Below are 14,198 nucleotides of genomic sequence, written 5' to 3' on the forward strand. Positions count from 1 at the left end.
GTGTGCATGCATTTCTTTTTGGTATACGCCTAAAAGTGAAATTGCTGGGTCATATTTCAACTTTAGTAGAGACTAACTGTCAAAGTGGTTGTACCAGTTTATACTCCTACTAGTAATGTGTTGAGCACCCAGTGTCCCCCATCCTTGCCAACAAGGAATTATAAGTTGGGGTTTTAGTTTTTGGTTTTTGGTTTGTTTTTGTTTTTTTACTTTTCACTTGGAAATAATTTCTGACTTACAAAAAGTTGCAAAATAAAAATATTAGAAGGAATACTCATATACCCTTTATTCAGAAATAGAATTTTCATTACTTTCCAGATGGAAAGGCTTTGTTTTGTTTTTAATTTCTTGTTTTATTACATTGTGATTAGAGTGTTGTTTATAATATTTCTACTTCATAGAACTTACTGATCTTTGTGCCCTGATATATGATCAGGTTTTTTTTTTAATTTTTTTTCAAAGATTTTATTTATTTATTTCAGAGAGAGAATGAGAGATAGAAAGCACGAGAGGGAAGAGGGTCAGAGGGAGAAGCAGACTCCCCGCTGAGCAGGAAGCCCGATGTGGGACTCGATCCCGGGACTCCAGGATCATGACCTGAGCCGAAGGCAGTCGCTTAACCAACTGAGCCGATCAGTTTTTGAGAACACTTCTTGATTTTTGAGAACATTTTATGAGAAGATGTATTCTCCAACATGGATAGTCTTTGCTACACACACACACACACACACACACACACACACACACACACACACACGATATGACTTACTGATTATGTTGTTTAGATCTTTTATATCCTTTCCTATTTTTTGTTCATTGAACTCCTACTAAGTGGTGTTTTCAAGTTTCCTAATATGGTGTGTTTCTGTTTCTTGCATCTCATGTGGTTTGCTATGTTAATTAGTGCATAGACATAATTATTAATGTAACTTGGGATATGTTCTTTTTCTCATTTAATACTTTTTGGCTTGAAGTCTACCTTGGTATAAGGATTTCAGTTCGTACTATCTTGTGATTTTCATTTGCCTTATAATCCTGTGCATTCCTTCATTTTAGTCTTTGGGGATTGCTGAATTTTAAAGGTAGAATTGAGCATAGAATTGAGTTTTGCTTTATGAGCCATTTAAAAAATCTTTTTCTTTCAACCAGGCAACTTAGGCACATTCACATTTAATATGATTTATACTTGGTCTCATTTCTGTCATATATTGTAATTACTTTATGTTATCTATGTGTGTATGTTACATGTTTCTTCAGGTATCTGTTTTTCTTTTTTGTTTTTCCTTATTTAGGAAAGGGTTTGTTAGTTTTATTCTTATGGTGCCCTTAAACCCCCTTCTTACTTAACCTTTTGTCAGTTGTAAATGATGTTTTGACCCCTGCTGCTTCTGTTGCAGTCAGTAATCTTATTCTGTTTCTCCATTTTCTCTCTTCCACTGTTTTTAATTACATTTATCTACTTTGTCAGAAAATAAAATGTTTATATATTTTTTTTAACCCATGGACCTCACCCTTGTTTAGTCTTAACTCTACAGTCAAATATGTGAAATGCTCACTGTCATTCCTTTGTGAAGTTTCCCCATCATCTGTTGGTAGGATGAAGTGCATCCTCTAGAATACTCGGGAAGGACACATGTGTACAATATTTCCTGAGTTCTACACATTCAAAACCTTTACCAAGACCTGATTTTTCAACAGATTATTTGGATGTACTGTTCCTGATTTGCATTTTTTTGTTTCTTGAGTTTCCTGAAAATGCTAATCCACTGCTGCCTTTCTTTGTATATATTGTTTTTGAAAATTCTGATGCCAGTCTAATTGTGTTGTTTTTGTAAGTTAATTTCATCTTTTTTGCCTGAAGGCCATGTGGAGTTTTCTTTTATCTTTAAAATCTAATAATTTTACAAGGTTATGTCTAGATAATGATTGTTCTCCATCAGTTTTCCCTAGTACATGGCAGGTGTTTAAATGTTTGGAATTTGAATCCTCCTCCAAATTTTTGGTCTGAGAGATTAGAAGAAAGGAGCTGCCAATCAACTGAGTTGAATGGAACGGGTTGGGATCAGGGCCTCAGATCAAGAGTTTGTATTTTTGACACATAAAGTTTGAGATGCCTGTTAGATATCCAAGTACTGTTGTCAAATAGGTAGTTACATACATAGCTTGAAGTTTGGGTAATGATCTGGGCTAGAGAAAGAAATTTGGGGATTCGAGTTTGTAGGTAATATTTAAAGCCATATGAGAATAGATGCCAAGTGAGCAGGAGAAGAGAAATGTCCAAGGAGCACTCTGAGGGATTCACATTTAGAGGAAGAACCAGCAGGGGAGACTGAGAAGGAGCCACCAGTGAGGGAAGAGAAAGCCTAGAGATTGTCTTAGAGGCCACATAAGAAAATATTTGAGGAAGAATAGTTAATTGTGTCAGATGCTGCTGAAAGTCAAGAAAGGTCAGAACAGAAAATTGACCACTGGATGTAGCATTGTGGAGGTCACTGGTGATCTTAACAGGAAGTGTTTTGATGACATGGTGGAAGTGGAAGCCAGTATAGATTCATATGGGAATGTGAGAAGTTTATAGACATTGAATATAAACAGTGCATTTGAGGAATCTTACCTGTAAAGGGGAACCAAGAAATGGGGTGGTTGCTGTAGGGCATAGTAGAGTCAAAAGAAGGTTGTTTTATTTTCAAGATAGGACAAATAACTGTAGGGGAGCCTGAGTGGCTCAGTGCCTTCGGCTCAGGTCATGATCCTGGGGTCCTGGCATCGGGCCATCAGGCTCCCTTGCTCAGCGCAGAGCCTGCTTCTCCCTCTCCCAATGCACTCCCCCCTGCTTGTGCTCTCTCTCTCTGCCAAATAAATACATAAAATCTTAAAAAAAAAAAAGAAAGAAAAGAAATAACTGTATGCCAGTATGGCCAATCTAGTAGAGATCCAGTTGATGTAGACAAGAGGGGAGAATTGCTGAAACCACATCCCTTGAGTTGTGAGTGAGGTTGGGATCTAATGCTTAAGTGGGGGAAATACCAGAAAGGAAGCAATGTGAATGGAGCAGGTGCAGAAAGCAGGTAGCTGTGTTATGCGAGGTTGATTTTTTTTGTTTGAAGAATCTTTTTAAATGCTATATAGGAATCTTTGAAAAACTTTAGCAAATAGAAAGTCTTTCCATATTCTCACAAAGAAGGTTAAACATTGTAAAGATCTATAAAGGTAATATAAATCCTATTAAAAATGCAAGCAAAAATAGTATTAAAAATCTGAAAAGAGGGACGCCTGGGTGGCTTAGTCGGTTAAGCATCTGCCTTTGGCTCGGGTCGTGATCCCAGCGTCCTGAGATCGATCCCCACGTTGGGCTTCCTGCTTGGCAGGGAGTCTGCCTCTCCCTCTCCCTCTCCCTCTCCCCCAGCTCTCTCTCTCTCTCCCTCACTCTCTCAAATAAATAAAATCTTAAAAGGATAATCGAGGGTAGGCAGTAGCCCTACTAGTTATTCAAGCATTGTATGAAGTTGCAGTAATTGAAGCAGTGTGTCATTACATGAGTACTCCTATTAATACACAGGATTACACCCCATAGATAGGAGAATGTATTATATGATAAAGGTGGCATTCAAATCAGGCAACTGGGTAGCCATCTGAGAAAACGGGATGAAAACTCACCCCTTACATGAGAATAAATTTCAGAGGATTAGATATTTAAATACAAGAAATAAAGGCATAAAAATAATAGAATAGTCCATGAAAGAGTAAGTTTGTTTTTCAATAATCCCAGCATTAGGAAGGCCTTTTTTTTTTTTTTTTTAAGATTTTATTTATTTTTTTGACAGAGCACAAGCAGGGAGAGCAGCAGGCAGAGGGAGAAGCAGGCTCCCTGCTGAGCCAGGAGCCAGATGTGGGGCTCAATCCGAGGATCCTGGGATCATGACCTGAGCTGAAGGCAGACACTTAACTGAGCCACCCAGGCGCCCCAAGGAAGACCTTTCTAACTATAACATATACCTCAAAAGAAATAAAAGGTTCATATGAATCTGACAGCATTAAAAAATTCTCCACATTCAGCCCCAGATTTTATAAATGTGCAATAAAAGTATTTAAAAATTCTCCATGGCAAAAATTTGACAACAAATTGGGAACAAATATATGTATATCTCAATGGATATGTATACATACAAACTCATACAAATATATTCAGGCAAGTGAATAAAAAAAAAGCCAAAGCGGGATACCTGGGTGGCTCAGTCCGTTAAGCATCTGACTCTGGATTTCAGCTCAGGTCGTAGTCTGCTTGAGATTCTCCCTCGGCCCCTCCCCCTGCACTCTCACTCTCTAAATAAATAAATAAATAAATAAATAAAATCTTTAAAAAAAAAAGCAATGGGGAAAAAATGGGCAAAAGTTAGGAAGAGATAGCTGTCACAAAAAAATAGAAGTATTATACATGCATAAAGATGTTTAATCTCGTTTAGTAGAAAAGAGTGGGAAAGCATACAGTTAAATTTTTTTAACCTATCAGATGGGCAAAAAAAAAATCTGATTACCCACTGTGCTATCAAACATGTTGGGAAACACTCTAATGCTTTGCTTGTGAGAATGTCAACATTGTTACATAAATTTTGCTTAAATGTTTCCTTTTATCCTTACATGTGCAAAATGGTGTGTGTACAAGGTAGTTGGTTGCATCATTATACTTGCAAAAGATTGTTAACCTAAATATTCATCAGTTGAGCAGTGGTAAATACAGTCAGCTGTGTGCATGGAGTACTATACAGATGGAAAAGAGGAGCAGCAGTGTCCTAAGTAACAGTGATCCCTTCTCATGAGGGAACTGTGGGTGGCTTGGGAACAGGAATGTATTTTGTCCTTTTGAGGATTTTTCACAATTCTCAGTACAGCCAACTTACTAATCTTACAGTTCAGATCTTGCTCGTATCCATCCTTGCTTGTTTCCTTCCATGTTTATTGTTTGTTCATTTTGCTTTTTGGTGTCCTTAATTTTAACTGCACCTCCCACTCTAAGGTTCAGCCAAATATGGTGAGTACAGCTGAAAATGTAAGCATTTCCTGGACAGCATGAAGTTTTTTTTCTTTATTATGTTCAGATGCAGATAATATTTCATTCTTTTTGTTGTTTGGAGGAAAACCGGAGGAGGCTAAAGCTGTAATCCAGTTAATTTTGAGGATTCTCTCTCTGACCTCTCCCTTTTCTCTTTCCTGTACCGTTGACCTTCCTGTTCCCTACTGTCCCCTCTTCCCTTCTGTCCTTTCCAATCCTCTTCCTCCTCCTCTTCTTTCTCGTCCTCTCTCTCTCCCCTGACATACATACAGGATGCACTTGCAGCCTTGGAAACTCCAGGAGGTCCTAGCCAGCAGAAAAGGAAACTGAGTACGCCACTTTCAGAAGTCATTGTCAGAAACTTGAAACTTGCTTTGGCAAATAGCTCTCGAAATGCTGTTGCTCTGTCTGCCAGCCCTCCGCTGAAGGATGCCCAATCGGAGAAGGTAGAATTAGATCTCTTATTAAAGGCAAGTTGTAGATAAAATATTTCAAACAATAATAGTTGATCTGTTTCTTTTCATTCCTATGGACAGGAAGAAGCCCCCAAGCCACTTCACAAGGTAGTGGTATGTGTGAGTAAGAAACTCAGTAAGAAGCAGGGTGAACTGAATGGGATTGCAGCGTCTCTGGGAGCAGATTACAGGTAGTTGACACATCTTTCTGTTTTGGTACTGATATTATCTACACATATAGGAAAACCTAAAGCTATTGTGAGCATCCACAAAGGACCATTTATTTTGCCTTTTAGCATGTCATATTGTCTGCGGTATCTCCAGTTGATTTTTCGTTTACTACATCCTTGAAAAATACTCACTCCCATTATCAGTTCACGTTGCTATGTGTATTTTTTAGGGTATGTGCAACCAATATTTGAGAACCTATTTTGTGCCACTCACTATTCTAGAAACTTAGAAACTTGGGTTCCATGAATTACGAGTACAAGAAGCATCTTTGCCTAATACATTCAGTAAAAGATTCATGGCACATTCACTCATATGAGATACGAGGTGTGAGATTAAGCATATTTGTACCTTAGTGAGTTTCAGAGTAGAGCCCTCCTGTGAGCAGTGCTGCAGCCCTCCAGGAATCAAATGGTTTTTTTGTAGCATGGTGTAATTTCTATTCATTTTCACTACTTTAGAGGTATAGATTATCAGATCTGCCCTCCACCTGACAGCCATGCTAGAGACAGCCTCTAGCATAGATGGTATGTGTGCCAGGGATTGAGAGAGCCTTACCCATGCCAGCCAGTCTTGAGTCCATCGTACTCCACTGTCGGCAGTGCTAGGTTTCTTAATCACTTGTATTCAACCATTTGTAGATAGCGTAATGACTGGTTCTATAAGTAACAGACAGTTTGAGAAATACGTTTGGCTTTATCTTCACCTTTGGTAAGTGTTACTTTGGTTAGCTTTCTATTTGATAAATTAGATCAGGAGAATAAAAATAAAATGTATCTGAGATAGTTATAAGCATCTTAATGTGTTTAATGTATCTGTTTTAGAAAAGCTTTACTTGTTAGAACTAATGTTTGTATTACCTGTTTTGTATCTACTATATGATTACATATTATTATAATCATATTACCTTTTACCAGTTGCTGAGCTCTTAGTATGAGCCAAGCTTTATCTCATTTCATTCTCACAAGAGTCCTTTGAGGGTCTGTATATTTGTCAAAGTTGAGTGCTTTATTGTATATTCTCTTTGCATGTGGACTTGATGTAAGACATAAAAGGAACCTATAGAACTTGAATTTTAATAAGACTTAAAATGCCAGTCCTCTCAGTGTGAAAAATAGAATCTGTTGCTGAAATTCCTAAATAAGATTTAACTGATTGAAAGTTTGCTTAAATCTGTTCCTTGGGGCGCCTGTGTGGTGCAGTCAGTTAAGTGTACATCTCTTGGCTTTGGCTCAGACTGTGATATCAGGGTCATGAGATTCAGCCCTCCGTCGGGCTCTGCACTCAGCAAGGAGTCTGCTTAAGACTTTATCTCCCTCTCTCTCTGTCCCTCCACCCCCACCCCCACCCCCAACTCGTGCACACGCTTACTCACTCTCTAAATAAATAAATCTTTAAAAAAATCTATTCCTGAAAGGGATTTCTCAGACTTGGTGAAGTCTCTACTTTAATATGTAGAGGTTACAATATTTATATGTTCATAGGGTAATCTGTTCTCAAATGAAACTGTCCCACTTATTCCCATCCATAAGCTAGAACCTGAGCATACTGAAGAGATCATCTGACACTGCCTCCCACTTCCTACAGTTAAACATCTAGGCCAGATCTCCTCAGCATGTCATAGCATTACCTCTTCTAAAAGGATTTCACAAATATAACAACTACTTTTTTTTTTTTTAATTAGGTGCCACGCCCAATGTGGAGCCCAGTACAGGGCTTGAACTCATTACCCTGAGATTAAGACCTGAGCTGAGATCAGGAGTTGGACACTTAACCAACTGAGCCACCTAGGCACCCCATAACTTAACTACTTTATAATTTTAAAAAATGAAAGTCATCAGAAGGCACATAATCATAGAATTTGTTTAGTATGTAAATGCCTGTGCCTGATGACACTGGAAGAAAACAGAATATTCATATGATTTTTGTTTGTTTGTTTTTAGATTTTATTTATTTATTCATGAGAGACAGAGAGAGAGGCAGAGGGAGAAGCAGGCTCCCAAGAAGCAGGGAGCCCGATGCGGGACTCGATCCCAGGACCCTGGGATCATGACCTGAGCTGAAGGCAGACACTTAACCATCTGAGCCACCCAGGCGCCCCAGAGTATTCATATGTTTACATACATATGTAAAATCACTTAAAATGCTGCAGCCACAAGGCTGAAACAGATACAGAGACTCAGATACCATGAGCAGCGTTTCTGTCAGTAACAGGACTTTACCAAGAGTTGTTCACAATCTGGCAAAGTTACAGATTAAGCAAAGTATAGTCTTCCATCAGTTGCTTAGTAGTTGGATGTTCGATACATTAGTGTATATTTAAACTGAAAAAATAAAAACTCACTTGTGTTTATAAGTAAAACAGGCCTCAGATTATTATAAACAAACTTTTTTTAACCTCTGAATTTGTGTCAGGACATTAGAAAATCATGCAAGATACGGGATAATTGTATGTGTAACTCTTCCTCAGAATTTCTAGTATCCCTTGACCTTACTAAATGCTTGTACCACCCCTCATCATATAAACACATTATTTTAACAACCAAAATCACTCCCACAAATTTACAAAATAGCTTGTAAGGTAACAATTTTGCTGAAAGCACTGATCTAGACCAGAAGATCAGCCATCTGTTTTTCTAAGTGAGGTTTTATTGGAACACAGCCATGCCTATTAGTTTACATATTATCTATGGCTGCTTTCATACAAGGCAAGAGTGGAGTAGTTTTAACTTTTTACGTTTACAACAACTTTTTGCCCTGCAAAGCCTAAAATATTTATCATCTGGCCTTGTAAGAAAAAATTTGCTAATTCCTGATCTAAACATTTTAGGATCATTGACAGTCTGTCATTAAAGGATCTCGGAGGACTGAAACTCAACATTTTCCATATTATTGCAGTGAGGCATGAAGCAAGATGAATCAGGCAGAAGTGTTCCTCTTATTTTTTTAATTATCTTTATAATTTATTTAAGTTTGTATTGTTTTCCCTAACAGAAGTAGAAACAACTATTAGACTAACGACTAAATTAGGCAAGGTGTTCTTTACTATTATTTTGGAGGAAACACAGACAATAGAGTAGGAAATAGAGATGTTTATAATATAATTTAGAAGGAAATATGCCTTCTTAATTTGTTTAACTTGGCTATTTAGAAAGTAGAGTTATAAACTGAGTGTTGCTGGAGTGGTGGGGGTGGGAGGGATGGGGTGGCTGGGTGATAGACATTGGGTAGGGTATGTGCTATGGTGAGCGCTGTGAATTGTGCAAGACTGTTGAATCACAAATCTGTACTTCTGAAATAAATAATGCAACATGTTAAGAAAAAAGAAAAAGAAGAAGATAGCAGGAGGGGAAGAATGAAGGGGAGTAAGTTGGAGGGGGAGACGAACCATGAGAGACGATAGACTCTGAAAAACAAACTGAGGGTTCTAGAGGGGAGGAGGGTGGGGGGATGGGTTAGCCTGGTGATGGGGGAGGAGGGTGGGGGGATGGGTTAGCCTGATGATGGGTATTAAAGAGGGTACGTTCTGTGTGGAGCACTGGGTGTTATGCACAAACAATGAATCATGGAACACTACATCAAGAATTAATGATGTAATGTATGGTGATTAACATAACAATAAAAAATTAAAAAAATAGAAAATAGAGTTATTTCTTATTTAGGAAATGGAAAGTATGTTAAGTGTCCATAATGAGAAACCTATTTATTTTGGTGATTATATTCAGAAATAAAATTTTTACTTTCTCTTGTTTTTACTTGATTTTAAGAAGGATAGTATATATTTTACAATTTTTAAATTATTTTCCTAGGTCAAGAAACTATTCCATGGGAAGAATCAAGAGATTGTAGGCTAATGTACTCATTAAGAGTATGGGTTTTGAAGTCAAAACTGGCTCTACCACTTACTGAATATCCTTAAATATGTTACTTAACCTTCAGTTTCCTTATCTGTAAAGTGGATATAATAATATCAGTGTGTTAGGATTGTTGAGAGGAATAGGTGAGATGTTGTGTAAAGTACATAGTTTATTATGGCACACAGAGGAAATGTACAATGACTAGTAACTGCCAATAACTGGAGGACAGATTGGATGCTTTGCCTATTTGATTGATTTTAAAATACCTTTATTGTTACTATAAAGTGATACTCATTGTAAAAAAAGAAAATTTAAACAATTCAAAAAAGTATAAAGAAGCAAGTAATATTTTTAAAGACTACCTACCCTCCAGATCTCTGAACTTACATACCTAGAGATATATGTGTAAAATTTGACCCCCCACCCAAAAAAATGGAGCCTGTCATTTAATGTCCATGATTACTCTAGATAGTGAAAGTTTCATGAAGGTGAATATATTCTGTTCGTAGAGAGCAATGATCATCTTAAACTCAGATATTTGTCTTAGTTATTTGTTTTTTAAAATTTGATTGTTTCAGATGGAGTTTTGATGAAACGGTGACTCATTTCATTTATCAAGGCCGACCAAATGACACTAACCGAGAGTATAAATCTGTAAAAGAAAGAGGAGTACACATTGTTTCAGAACACTGGCTTTTAGAAGTAAGCAATACTTTTTTTCCTTCCCTCTCTATTAAATGAGAATGTACACAAACATTGTTTCAGGACACAAACCAGTTTCCATGTATGTAAACAAGTTTGATAACCTTAGTTAACAGTGCACATTTCATTTCTTTGGCATTAAAAACTTAAGATCAGTCCCTAAATACTTGAGTTTTTAATGGGTACTCTTTCTGATTTCTCTGATTCTTTTCCCTAATTAAAAATGATGTGAAAGATAATATAGTAATTTAAGGAGAATTAATTTAGCATGCCAATGCAGTTTAGAACTGTTTTCTTTCCGGGTATTCCCAGGACTATGAATGATATCTTGGCAAAAGCATAGGAATGAGTTAGATCTTACTCTTCAGTGTACATGACATTAAAATTAGAACAGTTTTGTCATTTGTATGATGGTATGTTTCAGTGTCACCTACTTTTGTAAAATTTTAATTCTGCAAACTTCTGCTGTCTTAGGACATAATGTATTGGTTGTCCTTATTCTACTTAACGTAATTTATTCACTAAGATGTTTTTCAGTCCTGTTTTAAAGCATGCCATTATATTGCAGTGTGCGCAAGAGTATAAACATCTTCCTGAATCTCTTTATCCACATACTTACAATCCCAAAATGAGCTTGGATATCAGTACAGTGCAAGATGGCAGACTCTCTAATAGTCGACTACTCTCAGCAGATTCAACAACAAAGGATGATGAGGTAGATAATATGGTAACACATTTACCTCCTCCTTAAGCTGAATGTATAATCATACAGTGCTGTGAAACTTTATGCAGTGACTTGGTTTAAGAAATTGTAACTTTCTTCCTTGAATAGCCAAATCATTTGCCTATAGAAGAAAACGATATAGACAGTATAACCACCGGTAATAAAGAATCAGCAACATCAAATGGAGATGGAAGGAATGACTCTAAAGGAGGTAAAATATTTTAAATTACAAAAAAATTTTGTTTACAAATATATATCTTTCATACAGAATGCTTCCTTTGCTTGGAAAAACAAAGTTGTTTTCTGTGTCTCTATAAAGCATATATTTGAGGATTGAATTGAAGTTCCATGCCAATCATTAAGTAATAATATGCAAAGCTTTAGTGATTTATAAGTGTGAAACTTATGAAATCTGTGGAACTAGGTATTTTACAGAGGTAGTGTGATACAGCCCTATTTTGTTAAAGGTAAGTGGAATTGATGGTTTTGTAAAAATTTGTTCTTTGGTTCAGTTCTTTCCAGTAACTTTCAAAAAGCTTTAGTATATGTATAATATATTTTGACATATGCACATGGTTTAAAGGTATGGAAGGATGCATGAAGAGTTTCTCCCACTCTTCCAATGTTTTTAGTTGCTTATGTGTCCTACAGTTTTATGCATACACAATCGATCATAAATACATATGTTCTCTTCTGCACTTTTTTTAAAAAAATATAAAGGGTGGACATACTATATATGCTGTTTTATACTTTGATCTTTATCTTTTTGCTTAATAGTTCAACTTGTGCAGTGTTTCATATTGGTACATGAGCTTCTTTGGTCTTTTTCTTTCTTTTTTTTTTTTTTTCCCAACTGTATAGTATTCATTGTGTTGACCAAGAAGAAGAGGCTGTAAAGCAACCAAAAGCTATTATTTGGGGTTTTCAGGATTGCGGGTGATATAGTTCACTGAAACTCCTTATTGCAAGCAGGGAGGACAAGCTTATATAGGCAAAAACCCCACAAGGTTATGTAACTTGTTTTGAAAGAAATATGATTGGTGTTGTCAGAGTTTTTTTTTTTTTTAAACATTTTATTTATTTGAGAGAGAGCACAAGCCGGAGGAAGGGCAGAGGGAGAGGGAGAAGCAGGCTCCCCACTGAGCAGGGAGCCAGATGCGGGGCTCCATCCCAGGACCCTGGGATCATGACCTGAGCTGAAGGCAGACACTTAACCAGCTGAGCTACCCAGGTGCCCCTGATGCTGTCAGAGTTTAAACTGATACAAGAGGGTGCCTGGGTGGCTCAGTTGGTTAAGCAACTGCCTTCGGCTCAGGTCATGATACCAGAGTCCTGGGATCGAGTCCCACATCAGGCTCCCAGCTCAGCGGGGAGTGTGCTTCTCCCTCTGACCCTCTCCCCTCTCATGCTGTTTCTCTCTCTCTAATAAATAAATAAAATCTTTATAATAAAATAAATAAATAAAATAAACGGATACAAGATTATTATTTGGCTAACAGGTCATATCTCTTTTTCAGTCCAAAATAGAAGGATATGTTCTAGGAGGTGGTGGAGTTGGCAATTGACAAGTCACAGTTGACAGCAGTTAATAGTTCATGGTGTTCTGGGAACTGAAAACAGGAGACTGTGCGTAGGCCCTACTTTCTCAGCGTCCTTTGACTGTTTTAAGTGACTCTTAGCAGTGCTTCATTTTGAATCTTCTTTTCACAATTGTATGAATGGCCATTTAATCAGTCCCTTTTATGGGCATCCAGGTTCTGATTTCTTGCTATTACAAAGAGTACTGCAGTGAATAAATTTGTATCTATATATGTCCTATTTTTAATGGATTAATATTTTCTACTTTCCATACTCATTTTACCCTACTTACTGGAGCTTTCCTTATGACTTACCTATTTAGTTAGTCCCACTCAGTTCATTCCAAAAATGTTTATTTAGTACCATTGTGTTTAATCTACAAGGAAACCAAAAATAAATATATTGTGGTCTGTTTTCAAGTACCACAGGGGAAAATCACATATGTTAATTTCTGTAATGTACCTCAGAGTGTGGTACATAACACAGGAGAGGGTCAGAAGCAGGCAGGGGGCTCTACAAAAGGGATAATCACCAGGTCTTAGCAGTGTGTCTTAGTAGAGCTTCTTGATTTTTTTCGTACACAGTCGTCCTGGTAAGGACTGCCTTTATGTTCTGAATATTCCTAGTCTTAGTACATTACTATAGCCTGTAGTAAGTATTCAGTAAATGTCAAATGAATAAATTTGTGTTCAACCAAATCTAGACAAAACAGTTAATGTGAATGAGATGCTATAAAAAAGAAACAATTGGTGTATTTTTGTGTTTTCAAGCTCTGACACAGACCTTGGAGATGAGAGAAAACTTTCAAAAGCAGCTGCAGGAGATAATGTCTGCAACATCAATAGTGAAACCCCAAGGACAGAGGGCTTCCCTTTCAAGAAGTGGTTGTAACAGTGCTTCTTCAACCCCTGATAGCACTCGCTCTGCCCGCAGTGGGCGAAGTAGAGTCCTGGAGGCACTGAGGTATGTACCCGTCACTGATGGCAAAAAGGAGTGACTTGGTGACTTGAGAGGAGGGTAGCTCATTCTTTAGCTTCCTGCTGGCTCAGTTCCACGAGTTAAGCCTAACTTTGCACCTTTCCTGGGGTGGGGGTGTGGCAATCAGTAAAGAAAAAGATTAGAATATCAGGACCAGGAAAAGGGTTATACTACTGGGCTTTATTTAGCCCAAAGTATATATATTATATACTGCTTATGTGGCCTTTTACTGGCTAGCTTTTCCTTCCTCCCTAGCTTTTTTTCCTTCCGTCCCTTGTTCCAAGCTGTTCTAGAATTCTTACTTTGGGGTAGGAAGCAGACAAAGCTTTATTCCATACCAAGCAACTGCTTTGACATTGTGGTGTGATTAATATTTTTTGTAACCTCCCCTGAGAAGAAAATGATTTTAGGATCCACTTTGCCTCATTTGAAATGGATTCAATGGGTAATTCTCTCTGTTCTGTCATGTTAGTATAAATAATATTTGTTCTAAATTAGTTATTTCTTATTAAAACTAGGTGTATTTTGTATTCTCTTTACAAATTTATCTTCTAGAAAAGGTGATTACAGATCTCAGTGTGATATGATTCAAGTTCAGTAGTATAACTTCATCTTTTTCCTGATAG

General features: G+C 37.2%; 1 protein-coding gene across 3 annotated transcripts in view; it reads left to right on the forward strand.

Moving 5' to 3' along the window:
- The window catches only part of TOPBP1 (DNA topoisomerase II binding protein 1), a 52,121-nt gene extending 38,515 nt beyond the window's left edge, over positions 1-13,606 (forward strand). For all 3 annotated transcript variants that reach the window (XM_025867172.2, XM_073899965.1, XM_073899968.1), the window contains 6 exons: positions 5,323-5,496; positions 5,587-5,696; positions 10,169-10,292; positions 10,861-11,007; positions 11,125-11,227; positions 13,365-13,606. In XM_025867172.2, the coding sequence (XP_025722957.1) occupies positions 5,323-5,496; positions 5,587-5,696; positions 10,169-10,292; positions 10,861-11,007; positions 11,125-11,227; positions 13,365-13,591 (885 nt within the window). In that variant the 3' untranslated portion in view covers positions 13,592-13,606. The remainder of the gene's footprint in view (positions 1-5,322; positions 5,497-5,586; positions 5,697-10,168; positions 10,293-10,860; positions 11,008-11,124; positions 11,228-13,364) is intronic.
- The last annotated feature ends 592 nt before the right edge of the window (positions 13,607-14,198 follow it).

Source organism: Callorhinus ursinus, unplaced genomic scaffold (genome assembly GCF_003265705.2).
Source record: "Callorhinus ursinus isolate GAN/ISIS: 27379988/994484 unplaced genomic scaffold, GSC_fseal_2.0 scaffold1, whole genome shotgun sequence".
In the NCBI taxonomy this organism is placed as follows: domain Eukaryota; kingdom Metazoa; phylum Chordata; class Mammalia; order Carnivora; family Otariidae; genus Callorhinus; species Callorhinus ursinus.